Here is a 24,515-nt window from a genome sequence, read left to right on the forward strand (position 1 = left end):
CAATGGTAGAGGGATCACTGGTTGTCCAATGTTGAAGAATGCATTTTTTTGTTAACAGGAGCAATTCCGGCACCACAGTTTTATATAATTGTTAGGAAATGTGTGAGATCGAAGATCATCAAATAACAACACTTTAACGTCAAAAGTTAATGTCACATTCGTTATTGTACGTAATAATTTCTGCACCTCTTTTTAAAATGATTGAACAAAAGTGCAGTCCAAAAACCATGACCCAGTGTGCCCATAACATCTTTGCACTTGAGACAAAATGCTGAGGATGTCAAATGAGATTTAAACGCCTGAGATTGAGAACAAAATGCCCGAAGTATGAATTTAAATTGGGTTTCTCGTAGAGTGACATTAGAAGTTATATTATGCGCCCTAGACATACAATCATATAAAAACTCTTCTGTAAAATCTGTATGTAATTCCCAGTTCTAGGCCTTCTACTGGAGTTCATGCCTTCCTGGAGGACCTGACTCTACCTCCTGGTCTGCATCCTCCTGGGCAACCCAATTCTGCCTCTGCTGCTGGGGTCTTTGTCCTCCTGGGGGACCCAACATCACTTCCCAATCTGCCACTGGGGTCCCCATCCTCCTGGGGAACCAAACTCCACCTCCAGATCCACTGTTGTCTTTAGGCTTTTCTTCCTTGATGTGAGGGTTTTCTTTTGCTTGGGTTTAAAACTCCTCCAGGATCAAAGGTTACTTATTGTACAGTAATTCAGGCCCTTAGCAATCTCAGCTTTCAGTGATTCCAGCTCAGCTAAACTCATGGCCAGTCATTTGCTGTTACCCAGCCTGGAGAGATCACTTCCTCTCAGCCAAAAGGCTGAGACCCAGGCAGGACTATGAAAAGAGAGAGAGATTCTATTTCCTTGAAAGGAATGTCTTTTTTCAGTACATTTCTCTCACAAATTCCTCTCACAGTTCTATAACTTAGGATTTTGCCGTCCTTTGTTGTAAAGTGATGTTTCACTATAAATGATCAGTAGTCAAGAAGGTTGTACCATGGAAATCCCCTCCCTGAAGCTCTGACTCATCTATTCAATGGTCATTTAAGCACCTTCACAGGTGGAGTTCGCTTAACTGGTAGCATGCCCTTTATCCCTTCTCTCTCTTGGAGAGGGGTTTCATTTGTTTTAAGATTTGGAAGAGAAACTGGTGAGTTTTTCAGTTTTTCACAAGCTCTTCTTTTGACAATATGGGACCTGTCCATGTCTACATTACTTGCCTCAAAGAGGCTGGTGTGCCATACAATATTTTTGTTTATGTATATGTGCTTTGTGCTTGAAAAGGCTGGGAAATCCTGGGCTATACATGCCATGTTTGGTACCACTTTTCCACAGTTTTGGTGCCTTCAAGTTCTTGTCCTCCTGATGATGTCTATTCACCAGTGTTATTAGAACTGAAAAGAAAAACCCAGTTTTGAGGCTAAAAATTGCTTCCACCATTTACTGTAAAAAAAATCAAAAAACAAATGGAGCAAGTGATTTTTTTTTCATTTGAAATGAACCAAATGAACAGAGGTAATCTACAAAACAAGCACATTGAAAAATGTTGCCTCTGTGTATCCCTAGAAGGATCATGCTATGCAGTGTATGCCAGAACACTGTACTTCTATCTACAACACCCCTATAGGAGGTTGCTAAGATGACTCAATCTAGCTTGTATATCAGCGAGAGACCCCTAGAGGTTTTTGTTGAGTTTTTGTTGATATTTGAGAGAACAGAAGCTTTTTATCGCTTTCTCTTCTGTAGTTTTAATTTGTAGGCTAAATACCCTGTTTTGGGGTTTGTTTTTTTTTGGGGGGGGGGGTTTTCAAAGAAAAGCTGAAATTTGGTAAGCTAGGTTTCTCTTTTGTATTTTGGTTTTGGAAGGGTTTCTTTGTCTTCTCAGTCCTTCCTAGGGAGAGAGCAAAGAGGTTGCCCAAGTTGTGGATGAAAGCCCAATTCCTTGGTTTCTGGCCACTTATAATCTAGTTAGAGATAGAATTCAAAGAACATGATGACCTGGCTGAAAGGCTGAGCATTTTACCTGCTTCTGCTAAGTTTAGAAGTCAAAATTAATCTAACTGTTTAGTAATCTCAACTGTTTAGGAGTAGAGAGAATGAAACATGATTTAAGGAAGCTTGAACAGTGGTCAAAGATATGGCAGCTGGGATTCAATGCCAAGAAGTGCAGAATCATGCATTTGGCATGTGGTAATTCAATGGAGCTATATGCATGGAGCAAAAGAGGGACCTTGGGATGATAGTGTCTAGCGATATGAAGACGGTGAAGCAATGTGACAAGGTGATAGCTAAAGCCTGATGAATGCTGGACTGCATAGAGAGAGGAATAACCAGTAAGAAAAAGGAGGTAATAATCCCCTTGTACAGGTCCTTGGAGAGGCCTCACCTGGAGTATAGAAATGGAGGCAGTCCAGAGAAGGGCAACAAAAATGGTGGGGTGTCTCCATCAAATGACTTATGAGGAGAGGTTGAAGGACCCAAATATGTATACCCTGGAGGAGAGAAGATGCAGGGAGGATATGATACAGACCTTCAGATACCTGAAAGGTTTTAATATTGCACAGTTGACAAATCTTTTCTGTTTGAAATAAATCAGTAGAACTAGGGGTCATGAAATGAAACTCCAGGGAGGATGACTCAGAACCAATGTCAGGAAATATTTCTTCACGGAGAGGGTGGTGGATGCCTGGACTGCCCTTCCAGAGGAGGTAGTGAAGACGAAAACAGTGAAAGATTTCAAAGGGGCATGGGATAAAGACTGTAGATCCCTAAAGGCTAGAGGATGGAAATGAAGAAAAGAGTGCATGGGGTAATTTGCTGCTGTGGCTGGTACTACCCTTAAACAATAAGCCTTCAAACTCTTTATGGAAATCCATTATTGCTCTCTGCTTTAACAGTAGGGGGAAAAGAGGAAAAGGGGAATTAGATTCAGACAGCAACCAACAAGGACATTGAATTTTACGGTCTGGGAAAACAAATAAGCATAGGAAGTAAACAAACAAGTATGGGGGTAACTTGCTGATGTGGCTGTTTCTACCCTTAACCGATAAGCTTGAAACTTTTGATGCAACTCCAACATTGCTCTCTGCTTCAATGGCAAGATGTAAGGGGAATTGGACTCAGACAGCAACCAGCAGGAGCCTTGACTTTGACAGTTTGGAAAACTAAGGATGGGGGTGACCTATATGGCGCGGTGGGTGCTGCCATGGGCTTGCTGGGCAGACTGGATGGATCATTTGGTCCTTTTTTGCTGTCATTTTCTGTTTCTGTTTCTATGTATTTGTGGGAAGGAGACTGGTAGTATTTTTGGAGGCAAGGAGCTTTTTTTTTTTGTGACTGAAGGTTGCCCTCTGGTTTTGAGGAACTTTGCACTTCCCCCTATGTTATTCAGCTGGAAGGACTCAAATGGTAACATGGTAGAAATCTTTTGGAAAGGTAATGGTCCAGGTATATCACTTGGGAGGAGAAGAAAACCAAGCTAATGCTCACCAGCAGAGACAGAGGAAGTGTCCACCTGGTACATTGAGGAGGAGAGAAGAGAAGATCAAGTAAGATCAAATAGCAAATTTTTTTGCCAGCTCTAAAGTTTAGGTGGGAATCAGAGGTGATCCCATTTAGAGACTCAAGAAACCTGGATATAAGGATTAAAGGTTTTATACCTAAGAACATAAGAACATAAGAAATTGCCATGCTGGGTCAGATGAAGGGTCCATCAAGCCCAGCATCCTGTTTCCAACAGAGGCCAAACCAGGCCACAAGAACCTGGCAATTACCCGGCAATTACCCAAACACTAAGAAGATCCCATGCTACTGGTAAATTAATAGCAGTGGCTATTCCCTAAGTAAACTTGATTAATAGCCGTTAATGGACTCATAGGCTCATAGGTTCCATCCCCTTTATCATTTTGGTTGCCCTTTTCTGTACCTTCTCCATCGCAACTATATCTTTTTTGAGTTGCGGCGACCAGAATTGTACAAAGTATTCAAGGTGCGGTCTCAACATGGAGTGATATAGACACATTATGACATTTTCCGTTTTATTCACCATTCCCTTCCTAATAATTCCGATCTGTATGATGTTTGTCACTGTGGGATAACCAAGTAATTTCTTAGACTTGAGATATAAGTCACACTGACACCAGCCTTTTTTCTTAAAGATTCCACTTTATTACAACATAACTTCACAATGTCATCTGCTTATCTCCAGCAGTATAACTCACAGCTTTACCTTAGGACAGATGTGTGTCAGGAGCTGCCTTCTCCTGGAGACATGAGGCCTGTCTGTTCCCAGCTGGGCCCACATTCTTATTCCCTCCCACAAAACTCTCTCTCTAGCTTTTAAGGTGGACCAGGCTAGATGCCTAGTCCCCACAGATTATGGAGGGGTTTTAGGGCCACTCTACAGTCACAAGGAAGAAATATACAATACTAATACTGAGTATGGATTCTTCATCCAAAGGAAGAGCCCAGGAAGGAGTTTACAAAGGCAATTTATGTATCAAATAAATCTATTGCTCCTTCACAAATGCTTTCTGTGACTCTAGAATTGGAATTATTGTTTATTGAAGAGACTCAAGGCAATGGGACATTAATAGTCACATGTTCTTGAACATGGTAAAAGTTTAGTTATGTGACTTATTTCTAAATATTTCAAAACCTTTTATATGCTGTCATGTGAGGATGTTTCCTGATGTATGTTGTATGACAGAGTAGGAGAAAGAGCTTTTTAGCTATGTGCTTCACAGTTATTAATTTATGTGCCTCTTTATCCCTGAAATATACAATTAAATGTAATACTATTTACAAAAAGTCTAATTATATCTTTTGGGAGCCTTTTCAGCTTTTTGATTTTTTATGTCTAAGCAAAACCTTTCTGTAGAAGAGCAGCACTCTATGAGCATTTAGTCCGAGATCGGATTCTGAATGGTTTCGGGATGATTGTACTATTTGCTTGCACAGTTATATGTCGGGTTTGACTTGTATGCTGTTTAGCTGGTTTTCCATTTATTTGTTCATTGTGCTTGGAATGCTGTTCGATGTTTTGCTCTCCCTTGTTTCTGGAAATTCAGAAAGAGCGATGGCTTTTTCCAGCTCGGGACGTGCTGCCTCACTGTACACGTACGGCTCTGCAAGCGAGGAACTGCTTCGGCAGCTGCGATCTCCTTGCAGGGACAAATTTAAATAGCCACGCACCATTAAATCATCTCTCCCACTGCCGACCGTCGTCGTGCCAAGCATGTCAAGCGATGCCCTAAAAATCAGCTGGTCATGCGGCTTGCATTCCTTTCTGTGGTTATGAAGGCAAGACACTGTGGCACGCTCTCCCGCCCCTTGATGTCAGAATAACAATTGGCAGTGCTTGGGGCTCCAGTAATGCTCTTAAGAGACAGAAATATGTACTTGAAAAATATGTTCCATCATTAATTTAATGTTCCTTCATGGCCCAGGTGATGGAGGGTCCCTCCTGATGTGTGTGTATCTCCCTGGCAATGTATTCTCTTCAGCGACAAACAGGCTGGACTCGGACTGGGTGCTCAGCTTAAGTTTACTGATTATTTCCAAAAGACCAATCACTGTCCCACAAACATTCCACACAAAAAAACTGCACATTCAAACTATTTACGTTGTTTCTCTGCTGGGGTGCTTGTGTCCTTCTCTCGAGCTCCTGGGAGGGAGCTTGCCACTGTCTCCTCATCTGTGCAAACAGCCCAGTAGATTGGGGAGTCCTAGGGGGAAGCCCCACGCCACAAAAAGATCCTACCTGAGTCCTGAGTCCAGCGTTCAGTCTGATGCCCACAGCCTGTGTCCTAATTCCTTTGGGGTGGAGATCTGGTTGGGAATCTCTCAAGGCTTGATGTTACAACCTTGGACGACCTCTCTGGGAGAGAAGCCTGATGTTCCAGTACTGCTCATAGCTCTCTGTCTCCTTCATCAGTTTGTGCAGAAGGGTGGGGGAAAAAACCCCTCCATACTAACAAAAAGGGGAAAAATCCAAATGTCTCTATCCAAAATATCTCTCGCTGGGTAGTGCTGTCACTGGTCTTGCTTCCTCTATGGAGTAGTGGGGTTGCTCACCAGCCCCTGCTCTCAGGATTGGAGAGATGGCTCCTTTCTGAAGCACAGGGTGTTCCCCAGAATAAGAAAAACTTATCAAAAACCCAACCAAATGCTACAAAAACCTTCACTCTCTACAAAAGAGAGGCAGGCCCTCTTAGACAGGGAGTTTACAGAGAAGGGTTCTTCCTCTGAACAAAGAAATACCAAGCTGGGGGGCCGATGCAATATGGTGCGCTGAGCCAAGCACACTCTTAACGAGCAGTTAGACACGGGTAAAATGGGCTCTAATCAATCCCCTAATGCAATAAGTGGATTAGCGCCTATTTAACATGCGTCTAACGCGGAGTGAATGAGATAGCGCTCATCACATGCAAATGCATATGAATGAGCCTATTACTCATTCACTCTCCCAATGGTGGCCATTTTCATTACTGGCAGATGGCCGGTTATGAAAACCGAGGCCGAGTTTACTGGCCTTGGTTTTCATAACCGGCCATCTGCCAGTAATGAAAATGGCCGCCGATAAACTCGGGGGCTGTTTTCATTACTGGCAGACAGGCAGCCACGGCAGGTCGCGCTAGAAAGGAGGCGCTAAGGTTGTGCAAGTGACCCTAGCACCTCCTTCCTAGCGCGACCCCCTAATTTAAATATTGCATGGCGCCCCCCCGTGGGGCACTATGCGTGCATTAAGAGAGTGGGCGCTGACTGTTCAGCGCCAGCTTTCTACGTGCCTTTATTACATCGGCCCCTGAGTTAGGGAGCCCAAATCAGCAGGGAGAAATAAAAAAAAAAGAAAACAGCTCCTTTCTCCTCAAAATCTAAGTCAAACTGAAACTCCACGCTCTACTTCTAATTCTGTCTTATGGCCCTGGGATAGCCAATCCCAGTCAGTTCCGTGGAGAGACTGGAAATCCCATGCTGTTACCAGTCCAGATGGTAAGGGACCTAGGGCCATCTAGTGACAAACCAAAGGACTGGTCACATATACATAGAAATAATGTCAATAAACAAGTTGTAGATGACACTTTTAATTGCATTCTGTGCATTTCTGACTAGCTTTGGAGAGCTGTGCTTCCTTCATCAGGCGGGTACTGAAAAAATAAAAACTCCTAGGTGAAGGGAGAATAACTCTCACAAGCTAGTCAAAAAAGTATTATGTTAATTGAATAGAAAGGCATCACCTACAGACTTCTTTACCTAGCTTGTAATTAGGGAATCATGATAAGTTTCTTTCTTCCCTCTAGCAATGCTCGTGCAATCCAGTTGTCGAAAAAATATTACGGGACTATCCATCTCAGAAAATGATGTCTTTCATATCCTTGGTCATAAGGCATACTGAGATTATTTAGGATGAAAGGCACTACATAATAAACTATCATTCTATCATTGTAAGCTGAGAGTGTTTAGCATTTATCTTTAGCATTATCATTATTATTATTATTATTATTTTAGCATTATTAGCACAAGTTTAAAAAATTGTGCACATTACCACAGGAAACTAAAGCTAATATAATTTAAAACAAATGTTCTTACTAAGCTGTAAAATGTCTTAGCAAGCTGGACTTTATTTGTTATAATTATCTGTTATGCCCTTTTCCTTGCTTTGCTTTGAAAAATTGATATTAAAGTGATGCTAGAGCATGAGAATACATTTGCATTTTTACTAGAAGGTTTATTATCGCTAACTCTATTTGCCTTGACATGAACTGCACAGATTTATGCAGCTTCTGTTGCACTGTATAAATTCTGTAGCATTCTGTTCTGTTTCTGATTTATGTGTTCATTAGTTCTCATTGCTTGACTATTAAAATTGCATTTAGTGTATTTGCACGTACATTAGCAGTGTGCGTTAACTGAAGAGCTGTTACAGTGATTTACTGTGATATATGACTGTTTATGTTGCAGTAATGCCAACCTACTCAATGGATTTATTGTAGTGGCGCATCATGATATTAACCTGTATTATGTCAAAATGTATACCACAGTAAATTTTAAATTAACTTGTGCCATTACTAAATGGAAGTCTATTGAGGTTTTGAAAAAGGTAATTAAGGAAGCCATATTAACTAGATTCCTTGTAATATCGACCTGCAGTCTTTTTGCGGGGGGGAGATTGGGCCGGATAATTTCCTACTGCTTTTTAGGATCTCCTGCTCAGCTGGACACGGAAGGACTCGTCCGGAGACTGTAGTGTCATAAGCCTCCATTCACAATTACCCATAGGGGAGAGAGGGGAATGCCAGTTATGAACTTTCTTCCTTCTCCTATCAAGCCTAGCTACCACGCTGACAGTCCTTGGCCTGGGGTCCACAGTCCCTGGCTCCCTCCAGCGCTCAGTAAGTACGGACCCCCAAGTCTGGCTGCTGGGTGCCTCCGTTGTGGGGCGGCTGTGAGTCCTTCCCCCCAAGGGCTGTGAGCTCTGGCTCCATAGCGTCCCCAACCCTGGTTGCCCCCCAAGAGCAGAAGCCACACTCCGGGAATGAAACCCATCTTTCCTTTCTGGCAGTGCGTACGTAGCACTGCCTCTGAGACATTGGACTGGCCCTGCTCTTTGTCCTTTTGGCGTTATTATTGTTCCTCGTCCCACCTCCCCCAGTTTTTGGCCAAACGAACAAAACCTTTTGGTTTTTCTTTTTTTTAAGTTTTGTTGAGCTTGATTTTGCATAGTGGGACATGCTGCAAGCAGTAAAGACCTCTCCAGGCTATAATACTCCTCTTTTAGCATGTCGCTGAGCTCCCAGCACGTCTAATGCCAGCTCTTTGCCTTGGGAACCAGCTGGGTTACTGTGGGAATAGGCCTGAGGAATGACTGAGTGTGTGAGTGTAATGGGGAGGGGGTGGGGGTGGGGGTTAGGGATGTATTTGGTTCAGTCAGACTTTTATATAGCGGGTATCAGTTTTCATTTTCATATTGCGTGAAACCATTTTTTTTTCTGATGAGGTTTCAAAGCTCAGTGGTCTTACACAATTTCTAAACTGTTGTATCAAATAAATAGAAGTTTTGTTTAAAGTTTCACCACGAAACTCAAGAGCACCTCTGTACTGTCCTGCTTTTTTCTTATGTTTTCCACTTTTAAAGGCATATTTCAGTGCAAGGGTGCCTGGTGTTGACCTTTGGTTAGTTTATCTGTTCATCCCTATCCATGGCCCAGTTCATGAAGAGAAAAGTCTCTTCCTGCGGTGCCACTACGTCTGCCAAATTTCAGAAAAATCCTTCCAGTGGGAGGTCCCCTGATATGCCAGGAGGTTTGGGCCATCTGTCACTTGGCAGTAGCAGGGACACCGGATCCTGAAACACACACTTCTTGTGTTCTTCTCTAAGCATGTACCTCTCCAGCTTCTTTAATAAAAGGCGTCTACCTCTTTTGTTGTGCCACACCTCCTGTGTTATTTAATCTTCTTCCGAAGTCTACTGTTAAGTTGTTCAATTCATGCTATAATTGCACATAATTGATTCACCACCGTGCCTATGTGACATTCACCTGGCAAGCAATGTCAAAGTGTAAACCAAGAAGTTTCAGGGACACACACGTGCTTAAGGATGGTCCATGGATATGTGTGGGTCCCAAAAAAAAAAGTGTCCAACTTTTCCTATCCCCATCCCTACCCTGACATGGCCTGAAAATTTGTTGTGCACAAGACACCAAATCCAAAACTTATTAGGGACACACGTCGCGATCAAATAAGCCTTCCTTCCTTTTGGAAAATAGGTTAAAAAGCCATGAGTAGCAATATAGAAATTATATTTGCTTTAGCGGCTTTTAACAAGTAATGCACAGAACTCTTAAACTGTATCCTGAAAATGCATGACCCTGTTTGACAGTATGGATGCACCATCATAGCTAAACCAGTAACAGGGACATACCATTCTGGTTACAAACCAGCAACACTTCTGAGTCAAATGCATTCCTATCAACAAAAGCCAACATAAAAATGTGTTTCTCATTATTATTTCATAAGTTTTGTTTATCGAGATAAAAAAAAAATGTAGGTAGGCTTCATAACGGTATCACCCTTCCTTACCCTTGAAAATAAAAAGATAACGTAAAGGAACTGACTATGTGTGTTCCCAAAAACTTCACACGAGATCAGAAAGTGTGGAGGGGTAAATCCCACCCTGTTGGTATTGATGTATAATGAGCGTCTTGTGCGTAAACTTGAAGGCTGACAACGATGAATGTTTATTGATTGAGTCTAGTTATTATATGCAGCACTTGCTCACCATGGGAAGAAGCAACTCATAGACCGGGCCAATTATTTATTTATTTATTTATCTCATATATCTATAAACTGCCTTCCAAAGGTCGCTGAAAGTGGTTTACAACATCAAATCATTGACCCTCGACAGACTCTGTAATAATGATGGTTTTCACTGTGAATTTTATTTTTTTTTAACAGTGATTCCCTACCATATTAACATCACCACTGGCCAGGAGAAAGACGGTGGCACCGAGAGCCGTGTTTACGTCATTATTATGGGACTCCAGAAAGTGCAGACGGCCAGGCTCTGGCTGGACCTCCCTAAAGAAAAGAAAGGGTTTGCTCCCGGGTCGGTGGAAAAGTTCTCTGTCGTTGGATTAGATGTAGGGGAGATCAAAAAAATGGAGGTAAGACTGAGGAGCAAGCGCTGGAGGCCGCACAACGAGCAAGCCCACCTGGTTAGAATGAAAATTTGTTTTCCCAGATGTGAGCTGTCACGTCTTCAAAATGTCAACATTTTTATCTATGTGTTGTATGTTTCTACCACTCAGCAGCATGGAAAAATTGACTGTGTAAAACTATCTGTCAAACTCAACAGTGTTTTTTTGCAGGGCCTGGATCAACTGAAAAGCTGATAGGTGAAACAACTTCCCAAGTAATTATTCCTGTGGAAGTAGGAAAGAATGTCCACATGCTTAACAATACAGGTTCAAGAAAGACCAAGTGCCTGGCCTTTGAAGGGATTCAGGAGTGATGACTTTTTTTAGTTCGTATTTCAACTCCAACATTTTTTTTTTCAGTTCGCATCATTTTATTCAAAGCAGTAAACTAACATTGTAAAAGAAACAAAAGATACAATCACATCAGACTAGATTGGATACTTCAGAGGTAGATTTTAAAACATTGCGCGCGCGCGCTACCCGGCGCGTACACATGGATGCGCGATTTTATAACATGCGCACGCTGGCGCGAGCATGTTATAAAATGCCGGGTCGGCGCGCACAGGGGGGTAAAACATATGCAGTTACACGCGGCGATGCATCGGGGCCTTCCCCAGTTCCCTCCCAGTCCGCTCCAATTAAGGAGCGGACTGGGAGGGATCTTCCCAACCACCTAGCCTGACCTCCCTTCCCCTTCCCCTATCCTGCCCTCCCCCTATCCCTATCCTAAATCCCCCCCAAGTTCCTTATCCTACCTTTTGCTCCTGCTTCTGAGCAGGAGCAAGTTGCGTGCGCTGGCAGCTTGCTGGCACACTGTGCCGGGCGCCTTTAGCCCTGCCCTGCCCCTGGACTGCCCCGCCCCGCTCCCCGGACCACCCCTTTCACTAACCCCGGGATTTACATACATCCCGGGGGTTTACGCACGTGGCCGGGCCCTTTGAAAATTGACTCGGTGTGCGTAAGTCTTTTAAAATCCGGCCCACAATTCATACTATAACAGTCTCTCAATAACCAGGACAAAGCAGCAAAACAGTCAGAACCATGTTAATCATGCACATTACAAAACAATGTAATTCTTAGGAGCAAGCTCAGTGAAATGAATTAAGATAAAGAGAAGAATATTACTCATCAAAATAATGTTCCACTGATCTCCACATTGTAACCCAGTTGGCAGTTCTGTGGTAGTGAACGGCTGTAACGTTTTCATATTTATAATTATAAACATACAGTATGCCACTAAAAATGAAAATTTAGATTAGTTGCTTTCTTCCAGTTGGCCAAAATTAGGGGCCGGATTTTAAAAGGCTTCTGCACCTGAAACCCGGGGGCTTACGCGCGTAGCTGGGACTTTCGACGCTGGGCCAGTTTTCAAAGGGCCCAGCCATGTGAGTAAACCCCCGGCACCTTGGTGGCACGCGATCCCCCGACACAAAAGCAGGAGCAAAAGGTAGGACAAAGCATTTGGGGGGATTTAGGATAGGGATAGTGGGAGGGCAGGATAGGGGAAGGGAGAGGGAGGTCAGGCTAGGGGGGTTGGGAAGTTCTTTCCCAGTCCGCTCCTTAATTGGAGCGGATTGGGAACGTTTTAAAATCTACCCCTAACTGTATAGCAATTGAAATAAAAAAAAAAATCTAACAAGCTGGCTTTAGGAGATGGGAGTCTAGGATGAAGAGCTAGAAATTTCAAAACAATTGTATTATTATGGGAGTAGTAATATTCAGCATTGAAGAAATGCGATCCCATACATCTTGCCAAAAAGAATAAGTGATGGCACAATAAAAAAGGTGAGAAAGCAAGGCCCTAAGCATTTCACAAAACCAGCATGCATAAGAGGAAAAGAGGCCTGCTTTGTGTAGAGTCCAGGGAGTCCAGAAAGCATGAAATGCTAAAAAATATAGGGGCCTATTTTGCATAGGCTCGGCGACGCACGCAAGCCCCAGGACGCGCGTATGTCCCAGGGCTTGAAAATGGGGGCGGGGCGGTCTGGGGGCAGGGCGTGGCAGGTGTAACTTATAAGTTAAAGGTAAGGGGGGGTTAGGTAGGGCTGGGGGGCTTGTTAGATAGGGGAAGGGAGGGGAAGGTGGGGGGGGGGGTGGAAGGAAAGTTCCCTCCGAGGCCGCTCCGATTTCGGAGCGGCCTCGGAGGGAACGGAGGAAGGCTGCACGGCTCGGTGCGTGCAAGTTGCACAATTGTGGTAGTCGTAGCTGGGAGGCGGAGCAGAACCAGGAGACCTGACAGGAGCTTCACCTATACCAGCCCAAGTTCCCCGCAGGTTGAGCCTTTGGGTGCCGGGGCCAGCAGGACTTAGGCGGAGGTCTCCTGGTGGAGGAAGTCCAGTAGGCAGTCTGAATCAAGGCTGGCAGAGGTCTAGAGGAACGGAGATGTCCAGAAGTCGAGGCGGGCAGCAGCGATGCAACACGATGAATCAGGCCAGAGGTTGGGGCCGGCTGAAGACAAGCGGAAGCCGGAGAACATGCCAAAGTTCAGGACGGGAAGAAGACAGGAGAATCCAGATACTAGGCCGAAGTCAGAACTGAGGAGGCAATCGAAGACAGGAGCAGGAGAAGGAGCGGAACCACAGGAGCAGGATCGGAACTTGAACAAGCAGGAACACAGGAACGGAGACTAGAACAAGAAGGAACAAGCAACTAGCTACTCAGGATGAGCTGACCTGTTGCCAAGGCAAGGAAAGGATGTCTGGAGTGGCCTTAAATAGGTCCTGGCTGATGACATCGGATTTTGGGCTGGGCTGAAGTTTTCCGCCACGGCCTCTTTAAAAATCAGGCTTGGGCGCGCGTGCGCGCGTGCGCGCCTAACGGAGCAAAGTCCCCGAAGAGATCGGTGGTGTCTCCCTCATGGGGAGGACACCGCAGCAAGGCCCCGGGATGGCCCGAATCAGAGCAGGGAAGGCAGCACCTGACGCCAGTGTCTGCCGGTAAGGGAAGGGGGACCCGACTGCGGCAACGCACACATGTTATAAAATCGGCATGTGGCTTTGAAAAATCTACCTTTTATTTATTTATTTAAAGTTTTTACTATACTGACATTCGTTAGAAACATCACATCGGTTTATATTAAAACATAACAATAGCAAAATATGCTTTACAGAGAGAACAGCGGAATTAAAACAGTGAGTTGAAGATACTAAAGAGGTTAGTGAAACTATACATGACACATAGGTTATAACGAAAGTTTACCAAATATTAGAAGCTTGCAGGTTTTGGATTGGCTATATATGTAACGGGAGTTGGGGTAAGCTATATAAAAACATAGATAATTTTAGTAGATCCCATGCTACTCGTGCCAGTAATAGTAGCGGCTATTCCCTAAGTCAACTTGATTAATAGCAGTTAATGGGCTTCTCCTCCAAGAACTTATCCAAACCTTTTTTAAACCCAGCTACCCTAACTGCACTAACCACATACTCTGGCAACAAATTCCAGAGCTTAATTGTGTGTTGAGTGAAAAAGAGTTTTCTCCGATTAGTTTTAAATGTGCCACATGCTAACTTCATGGAGTGCCCCTAGTCTTTCTATTATCCAAAAGAGTAAATAACCGATTCACATTTACCCGTTCTAGACCTCTCATGATTTTAAACACCTCTATCATATCCCCCCTCAGCCGTCTCTTCTCCACGCTGAACAATCCTAACCTCTTTAGTCTTTCCTCATAGGGGAGCTGTTCCTTCCCCTTTATCATTATGGTTGCCCTTCTCTGTACCTTCTCCATTGCAACTATATCTTTTTTGAGATGCGGGACCAGAATTGTACAGAGTTCTCAAGGTGTGGTCTCACCGTGGAGCGATACAGAGGCATTATTATTTTGATTTTTTTACCTAGGTGAATATGGGATGGTGACTATGTTCTAGGTAAATTACTGGTTTGTTGTATGTCCTGATTTCAAACTGGAGAGACAAAAGTGTTGGGAATGTAAGTTCACCTAATTTGCATTCCCTCGTATTATTCACTTTGTACCCTATCCTGAGCAAAACATTCAGGAGGATTCTATTTTATTGACAGTACTCAAACTGGCTACTGATCATCTACTTCTTAACTACCACATAGTAGAATGACATTGATCTATCGATTATCATATGTCTTTTCACTATATTTTGTTTCAGGGCTCAAGCCTGATGTTCCAGTTATAGCATACCTATACTGATATACATCATTCACAAGAAAATAGAAAAAAAGATATTTATTGCACACCTTTGAGTGTATGATTTTCTTTTGAATTATTTTGGGTGTGCATAACTACCTTGTGAGGACACAAGCATTTTTAAAGAGGGAAGAGATATTGACCCCTATGTTGTAGGTATAATTGAAAAACCTCTGTGAGAAACCTCTAGTGGATGTATCAAGGGGATAGCTGGACATGTGCAAAGTATCCAATAGTTCTTTTCCCGAGATCACCTTCAGAGAGAGGATCTTGTGGACTGCTGCCAGCTTGGGGGGAGGATGAAATCTGTGATAAAATCTTTATTACTGTAACCCTTGTTTGGAACCCATCCAGATGTTATGGTTTGTGGGTATGTGGACCCTTGGCCCGAGGTGCGAGTTGTTACAGCCCATGGGGAGGTGCCCCACAGGTCCGCACCATCAGGAGGCGAGGAATAGTACAACGGGAAGCTCTGGGCACAGTAGTGGGGAGATCCCCAGAGACCATGAGGTGACCCCCGTAGGATGACAGGCTGTAAACAGTACTTGGAGTGAGGCCCTGAAGAGAGCAAGGTGCCAGGCAGACCGCAGAGTGGGAGGCACAGGAATAGCCATGCAGAAGGTTCTCCGGGAAGACAGCCCCGAGGGGTGAAGCTGCAGCGTAGTGGGCAGAGACAGGAAGGCGCAGGACAACCCACAAGGCAGGGAAGCCCGAGCTCAGTCTCAGCAGCTTACATAGACAGGTACCTGGAGATCGGAGGAGAACCAACTGACCAGTAAAGAAGCAGGCCTGAGGAGCGGGACAGCTGGCAGTAGTTGTATACCCCGAAGCAGACCCTGTGGAGCAGGGGAGCTCAGGATAGTCTCTAGAGTGGAGAATGCGGCCCGAGGAGTGGTAGAGCACGGACAGTTTTGTTGAACACAGGTGCAACCCTGAGGAGCGGGGAAGGCCAGCCAGGAAACTCACGAGTGCCGCAGTAGTTCCAAAGGAGACCAGAGTGGTAGGAGCTGGTAGCTGACCCAAGAGGCGTGGAGCCATCCCGAGGAGCGGGGCAGGCCAGGGGAGCAAGTCCCCGTAAGAGCACACACTGACCCCTGAGGAGCGGGTGCCAGACAGGGTCCAAAAGCTAGGCAGGTAGCGGCGTCTCAGGAACACGAGGCAGGACATGAGGACTCGTACGGAACTTGCTCCCAAGTCAGCTTGCTGGGGGCGAAGGTGGAGCTTAAGTACAGGAGTCTGATGACATCATCAATCAGGGACGCCCCCCGCCCCCTTCCGAGGCATGCACGTGCTTAGGAAGGCCCAATATTGAAGTAGGAAGTAGCGGCGTCCATGCCACCACGAGGAGGCCCGAGGAACATGGCGGTGCAGGCAGGCCCACGCAGCAAGCAGACCCAGGGAGAGCAGGAGCGCGGTGCTACCAGGGAGTACTCGCGGTCGCAGCCGTCTGCGACCAACAGGCATAACACCAGAATAGTAAATACAGTGGGACATTCCTTTATAATGGCTGAAAGGCTGTTTCAGAACTCCTGGACTAGATCCTTTTGAAACAGATTAAACTGAAGTACCCATGTCACATACTGACATTGTGGGAAGGCTGAACTTCCTCCTGCCATAAACCTTCTGCTGTTATTGTAGAACAAAGTAGTTTGCCGAGTTGACCACTGGAAACTCATTGATGGTATGGATTGCAGTCTGTATGGACATTTATTGAAGTAAATATTAGATCAGGTGGAATATCTGTGAATGAAGAGTAATGTATTTCAGCAGCGCTCAAAGGGAGCAGCAGGCAGTAAGTCATCTATTTTGAAAAGCCATGTGAGGTCCAAATTTAGGACTGTCAACCAAAAAGTCACAAACCTCGAGTTGTCCCGTACCCTCTGCACAATAGGCTGCAGATGAGTTCAAGCCAGTTAACCAATATGCATTTCCTGACCATTAGCAGTGCTTTATGTAAACAAGCTTTTTGACATTTTTCTTTCACTCATCACTTTCCCAGTCATCTAGAATGCACATTTCTACAGGGTGTAGATAGTGATTATGTATTTTAAGATCTCCACCCAGAAATTGGTTATTAGTCCACACAACCCAAAACAGAAAATAGAATAGTTCTTTTCATCAGAGCACTTCAGAAAATGTACTGTTTTATATATTGTGTCCACTTTTAACACCAGATTGAATGTATACAGATCCCCTCTCTCCCCTCCCCCCTCAAGGATATTTAGACATTTTTAACGGCGTCACACACCCTGTGGACAACCATCTCAGTTCAGTCAATTTTCAAGCCAGCTGTGTGTGTCAAAGTGCTGCTTTAATTTAAGAAAGAAAAGGTTAGATGCACTCAGAGTAAAAAAAAAAATATATATATATATTACGCTGGTTTATTGACGAGTTTTCATAATCAAGTGAATGGGGAAACATATCAGCATGCCAAGTGGCATGATAGAGAGCAGATGTTCTGCTCTAGACATCGATGTTTCCTTTTTAACCTTGATTATGAAAGATTATCAATACCTGAGCACAATTTTATCCATAGGGGAGTATAACCTTTCATTTCTGTTCAGACTGCAGATGTTTGATTAAGCTCATTAGGCATAGCTATCGAATGTCAATTAGAGAATGCCTTGGAAATGCAGGATAACTCCAGCGGCTTGGGGTAGAGGATCAATTGGTAGTTAGCTTTAAATGCAGACTCCTGCCTTTCTAGATGGTGGAATAAGCTTTTGTGCCATCATTTTTGTTCAATTAGCCCAGGACACTCAAAGGAGTTTTGTGTTAACACAAATGTAAGCTAGGCTTGAACCCTAGCCAAGGACTATGCACGTGGCTCTTCATGAGCATTCCAATTACTTTAAAAACACAAATAAAAATGTAAAACATGAATCTTTCATTCATTCATTCAACCATTTGGATTGATAAAAAAAAGAACACAAAAAGCTGTACATCCTGGCTTAGAGTCTTTTAAGGGCTTGTATTAGGAAATAGGGATGTGAATCGTTTTTTGACGATTTAAAAAAATCGTCAGATATTTTTTAAATCGTCAAAAATCATTAGAGTCGCGATACAATAGAAATTCCCCCTATTTATCGTGAAAAATCGTAAATCGGGGGAGGGCGGAAAAAACGGCACACCAAAACAACCCCTAAACCCACCCTGACCCTTTAAAACGAATCCCCCACCCTCCCGAACCTCCCCAAAATGTTTTAAATTGCCTGGTGGTCCAGTGGGGGGGGGGGGTTCCCGGCGCGATCTCCCGCTCTCGGGCCATTGGCACCATTTTGGCTGCCACTAAAAAAATGGTGCAGATGGCCTGATAAAAAAAAAAAAACACCCGACCCTTTAAATTGACCCCCTTAGCCTTCCCCACCCACCCGACCCCCCCCCCCCCCCCCCCGCCAAAACCTTTTAAAATTACCTGGTGGTCCAGTGGGGGTGCAGGGAGCGATCTCCCACTCTCGGGCCATCGGCTGCCACTAATAAAAATGGCGCCGATGGCCCTTTGCCCTTACCATGTGACAGGGCTTGGGCGCAGCAGATAACAAAAAAAAAATCGAGCCGGACGATAAAAATTGTAAGATTTTGAATCGGAACCGGAACCGATCAGATTCCGGTTCCGATTCACATCTCTATTAGGAAATGTAAATACCAATAGATTGGATTGTTTTGTAATTGCAATTATACCCTTCAGAGACTTTCGGGCTGATACAGTGGGCTCCAGTGGGTTCGGGCTGATACTTTCGGGCTAACAGTGCGCTCCAGTGGAGCGCACTGTTAGCTTTACCCCTTACTGTATAAGGGGTAAAGCTAGTGCGTTTTCGACGCACTAGCTTTACCCCTTATACAGTAAGGGGTAATAGCGTATCGAAAACGCGCGGCCAACCCCCCCAAAACTAATAGCGCACGCAACATGCAAATGCATGTTGATGGGCCTATTGGACATTCCCGCGCGATACAGAAAGCAAAATGTGCAGCGAAGCCGCACATTTTACTTTAAAAAATTAATGCCTGTCCAAAGGCAGGCACTAATTTCGGCCGGTACCAGGGAAGAAAAAACTGCTTTTCTGTACATCCTCCGACTTAATATCATGGTGATATTAAGTCGGAGGCCCCCAAAATAAAAAAAAATAAAAAATGTGCCTGCGGCCCGTTTTCTGAACCCATGGCTGTCAGCAGGCTCGAGAACCGACGCCGGAAAAATTGAGCGTCGGCTGTCAAACCCACTGACAGCCGCCACTGACAGCCGCTGCTAGGGACGCGCTAGTGTCCCTAGCGCCTCCTTTTACCGCAGGCCCTCATTTAAATACTTGATCACGTACCCAGGAAAGTGGCCTGGGCGCACGTTGGGAGAGCGGGCGCTCGCTTCGAAGCACCGGCTCTCCCGCGGGTTTTACCGTATCGGCCCGTTTGTTAGTAATGAAAGTTATGAAGTCCAGTTTCTCCATGTGTCACACTTTACATGATGTATATATTTTTACGGGACAAGCACAGAGGATCCTTAGAGGTGCGAAAGTGGAGGTAAAGCCAGAGATCAAATAGCATCTGCAGGACTGAAATAAGAAAAAAAACGAGCAGAGTAGATGAGTCTTATGCTTGTTATCTGCCATGATATTCTCTGTTTCTACATAGCACACCCTTTTATATTTAACAGTTTAGGGGTAAATATGTATTAAGCATGGATGCAAAGGTCCTGATTCATCTATCTGTTTTCCCCACAGACACAGAATGGGAGAAAAGCCTCAGTGAAACAGGTCAAAAAATAGGAGAAAACAGTGTATTTGGCCCCTTAGTCTCCTGATTGGTGGGATGCAATCAGCCTAGCAAATAATCATGGATTCTGTCGCAAGGGGGCAGCCCCAGCGTGGTCCAGATGAAAGCATGCCGTTACCTGTCTTTCCACGCTATCAGAAAGCTTGATCTGCGTAAGCAACATATCCGAGCCTTAACTCGTTTAAACTCGGGTTATCATACCTTCTGCCCCTCCGCACCCTTTCTGGCTGACAACGCTAGATTAAGTGCAGGAAATAAGGATGGGGGTCCCAGGCAGTTAAGCGAGCATGAGTTGTTGGGATTCACTCACAGACCCTTGCTTTGGACAGGCTGTTTTGCCCATGATTGTTCACTTCCATACTATACTCCCGTGTTTACTCAAAGGCTCGTATGGCCTGCTACATTATGGACTGGTGGATGTACAACACATACAGCACAGTTCATGCTTTTTTTTTTTTTCTGAACTTACGCTGGCAAAGTGCCTAGTTAACCAGCAGGGATTGCTGATACAGCAGCGCCCTTTCCTCTTGCATCTCCTTACCCTCAACTGAGATAAACTTCATTGAAAGATTAATATTCACAGCCAAATTGAAACTTAATAACATCAGTTATGGTGCACCAGTTTTCTAGCTGGAACTATAATGCTGACACGCCGGTGTGAATACCATACTGAACATTAGGTGTCTTCCCACCACTAATACTGGGCAAAATGTCAAGCATCAAAAGCAGGGCAGAAAACCTTTCACATTTTTCTATCCAGTGTGAACCATGAATGGTACCTGTACTGTTACTATATCCATGCCAGACAAATCTAAAACCAGCAGGTCCATGTTCAGTAAGCCGGAGAGTAGACAATCCGCTAAAGTTAGCCGGATAACTTGTCACAAATATTCAACGGGATAAACGCCCCAGTAACATGAGTCCTGATGCTCCTGGAGATGTAATTTAAAGGGACAGAAGTGGCCTGATCCAACTCCCCCATCTGAAAAATCCCCATTAGGGTCTTGGAAGACCCTCCTGTCATTTCTAGAAGCGGCCCCCAGGCATAAAAACTTGAAAAATAATAGTCATGTGGTAATGGCCCCTCTTCTCTTCCCTACTGTGCCAATTTCACACAAAAGACTGGTCTCCAAACCCTGCCCCAATGGTACTGGAATTCCCTCACAAATCTGCTTCATTTTTTTGAAGGAGTTAATAAACATGTGGATAAAGGTGAACCGGTAGATATAGTATACTTGGATTTTCAGAAGGCGTTTGACAAAGTTCCTCATGAGAGTCTTCTAGGAAAAGTAAAAAGTCATGGGATAGGTGGCGATGTCCTTTCATGGATTGCAAACTGGCTAAAAGATAGGAAACAGAGAGTAGGATTAAATGGACAATTTTCTCAGTGGAAGGGAGTGGACAGTGGAGTGCCTCAGGGATCTGTATTGGGACCCTTACTTTTCAATATATTTATAAATGATCTGGAAAGAAATACGACGAGTGAGATAATCAAATTTGCAGATGACACAAAATTGTTCAGAATAGTTAAATCACAAGCAGATTGTGATAAATTGCAGGAAGACCTTGTGAGACTGGAAAATTGGGCATCCAAATGGCAGATGAAATTTAATGTGGATAAGTGCAAGGTGATACATATAGGGAAAAATAAACCATGCTATAATTACACAATGTTGGGTTCCATATTAGGTGCTACAACCCAAGAAAGAGATCTAGGTGTCATAGTGGATAACACATTGAAATCGTCGGTTCAGTGTGCTGCGGCAGTCAAAAAAGCAAACAGAATGTTGGGAATTATTAGAAAGGGAATGGTGAATAAAACAGAAAATTTCATAATGCCTCTGTATCGCTCCATGGTGAGACCGCACCTTGAATACTGTGTACAATTCTGGTCGCTGCATCTCAAAAAAGATATAATTGCGATGGAGAAGGTACAGAGAAGGGCTACCAAAATGATAAGGGGAATGGAACAACTCCCCTATGAGGAAAGACTAAAGAGGTTAGGACTTTTCAGCTTGGAGAAGAGACGAATGAGGGGGGATATGATAGAGGTGTTTAAAATCATGAGAGGTCTAGAACGGGTAGATGTGAATCGGTTATTTACTCTTTTGGATAATAGAAAGACTAGGGGGCACTCCATGAAGTTAGCATGGGGCACATTTAAAACTAATTGGAGAAAGTTCTTTTTTACTCAACGCACAATTAAACTCTGGAATTTGTTGCCAGAGGATGTGGTTAGTGCAGTTAGTATAGCTGTGTTTAAAAAAGGATTGGATAAGTTCTTGGAGGAGAAGTCCATTACCTGCTATTAAGTTCACCTAGAGAATAGCCACTGCCATTAGCAATGGTAACATGGAATAGACTTAGTTTTTGGGTACTTGCCAGGTTCTTGTGGCCTGGATTGGCCACTGTTGGAAGCAGGATGCTGGGCTTGATGGACCCTTGGTCTGTAGGGATGTGCAGAGCAAAAGTTTAAGTTCATATGTCCATATGTCCAAAGGGGGTCCCATTTGCGGTCAATATGGACATAAACAGAATTCAATGAGTTGAGTATATGTCCATATGTGCAAATAAAAATTTAAACCCCTCACCCTCCTTAATCCCCGCCCCCCCCCCCCCCCCAGACTTACCACAACTCCCTGGTGGTCCAGCGGGGTCAGGACGCCATTTCTGACCAACTTTGCAAGGAGCACGTGACGTCGGCGTCACGTCGGAGTGACGCGGCGTCACGTGATTCCCCGCGGGTTCGCGCCGGAATGCTCGTTCGGCCCAAAAGGAACTTTTGACCAGCTTGGGGGGGCCCCCAAGCTGGCCAAAAGTTCCTTTTGGGCCGAACGAGGGTGCCGGAGGGAACTCGCAGGGAATCACGTGACGCCGCGTCACTGCGACGTGGCGCCGACGTCACGTGATTCCCCGCGAGTTCCCTCCGGCACCCTCGTTCGGCCCAAAAGGAACTTTTGGGCCGAACGAGCGTTCCGGCGCGAACCCGCGGGGAATCACGTGACGTCGGCGTGACGCGGCGTCACGTGATTCCCCGCGAGTTCCCTCCGGCACCCTCGTTCGGCCCAAAAGGAACTTTTGGGCCGAACGAGCGTTCCGGCGCGAACCCGCGGGGAATCACGTGACGCCGCGTCACTCCGACGTGGCGCCGACGTCACGTGCTCCTCGGAAAGGCTTTCAGAAATGGCGTCCTCACTCCTCGCTGGATCACCAGGGAGTTGTGGTAAGTCTTTGGGGGGGGATTAAGGAAGGTGAGGGGTTTAAATTTTTATTTTGGATCAACAATCGCGATTTCCAACTTATTCAACATAGCTATTGGTCTGACCCAGTATGGCATTTCCTTATGTTCTTATGTTCTTATGCTAAGCCACAATATGTATCCCCATGGTATTTTACTGCCAAGGAAAATATTGCATGGTTTCCTAAGCTGAGGTACCCTCCAGTGAAAAATATGGCAGTTTAGTAAATAGACCCCTTAGATTGTATGCTCTCTGGGGTAGGAAATACCTATTGCACCTGAATGTAATTTGCCTTGAGCTACTAGTGAAAAGAGAATGAGCTAGTTCTAAATACTTAAAATATGTTACAGTAAGAGAAAGTGTTTGGATTTATAAGGTGCTCATATCTGTCTATATTAATGGTCCCCAACCCTGCCTGGGACCCCCCCAGCCAGTTGGGTTTTCAGGATATCCACAATGAATATGCATGAGAGAAAATTTGCATGTTAGGGAGGCAATGCATGCAAATTTTCTCTCATGCTTATTCATTGTGGATATCCTGAAAACCCGACTGGCTGGGGGATCCCCAGGACAGGGTTGGGAACCACTGGTCTATACAGTACATCCTGAGGTCAGTATTCAAAACTAAACATTGAAATGGATAACTTGGGGTTAGGTGATTAACTTGGATAACTTACGTGTTAAACAGATAACTTGCTGTTTAGATGGATAACTTGTGAATTATCCATCTAAATGGCTTTGAATATTGACCTCGTTATATAAAGGCCACATGCAAAGGTTTATTTGAGTTTTGTTCTCATCTTGTTCATATAGTAACACACTGAATAATATGCAGTATCGATAGTTCCTTTCAACAATAATACTGAATTTTGTTTTCCCTCTGTAGCCCTCCCTATACAAAGGGGTCACACTTCCAAGCACTGCTGAGCACTGACCTACTCGGTACAGTGTTAGAGATACAGGTTCTGTGATAGGGATAGGCTAAGCCTGTAGGACCCTAAAGGGAATCACCCCAAGCATTGTGTTCCAGTCTGAAAAATAGTTTTTTTACATGAGATAGGCCAAAGTTCAGCAAGTACAAACATTTAGGGACAGTCCAGAATACAAAATTAGAACAGGATACATTTCTTTGAATTCCAAAATCACAAAATAACAGTTCAGTTCAGTTCAGTTCAGTTTAGTTTCTTAAATTTAATATACTGCATTTCCATTGATAAATCAAAGTGTTTTACATTAAAAACTGTAGTGGAGGCCCTGTCCCTAATGCTATTTAAATATGGTTCGGCAACAGCCCAATGGGAAAATGTGTGGAATCCCTTTCTGTCCTCTTTCAGTAATTATTACTCAGTGGTAGCATGCTTGTCAGAAGCAGTCTGCTCCTTGGTCTCTGCACTAGAATCCTCTTTTTTCCACCCTTCGCCATTCATGCAGGAAAACACACTCTCTTGGGGATCCACCAAAAAAAAAATAAATCTAAAAAAACAGAGCTGAATCCAGCCCCTTGGCTGCTCTCCCTGGTTCCTTTTCAGGCATCGACTGTCCAGTGACTCACTGAGTTACCTTTTGGACTGCCATCCACTTACACCCCTTAAGGGAATGAGCCCTCCTCTCAGACACTATTCCCATTACTAGAAAAATCC

General features: G+C 44.4%; 1 protein-coding gene across 1 annotated transcript in view; it reads left to right on the forward strand.

The window, feature by feature from the left end:
* LOXHD1 (lipoxygenase homology domains 1) overlaps positions 1–24,515 on the forward strand; it is a 557,082-nt gene that overhangs the window by 436,894 nt on the left and 95,673 nt on the right. Inside the window, exon 38 of the mRNA XM_029580624.1 lies at positions 10,469–10,677. Within this exon, the coding sequence (XP_029436484.1) occupies positions 10,469–10,677 (209 nt within the window). The remainder of the gene's footprint in view (positions 1–10,468; positions 10,678–24,515) is intronic.

The sequence above is a fragment of the Rhinatrema bivittatum genome, chromosome 1 (genome assembly GCF_901001135.1).
Source record: "Rhinatrema bivittatum chromosome 1, aRhiBiv1.1, whole genome shotgun sequence".
Lineage (NCBI taxonomy): Eukaryota > Metazoa > Chordata > Amphibia > Gymnophiona > Rhinatrematidae > Rhinatrema > Rhinatrema bivittatum.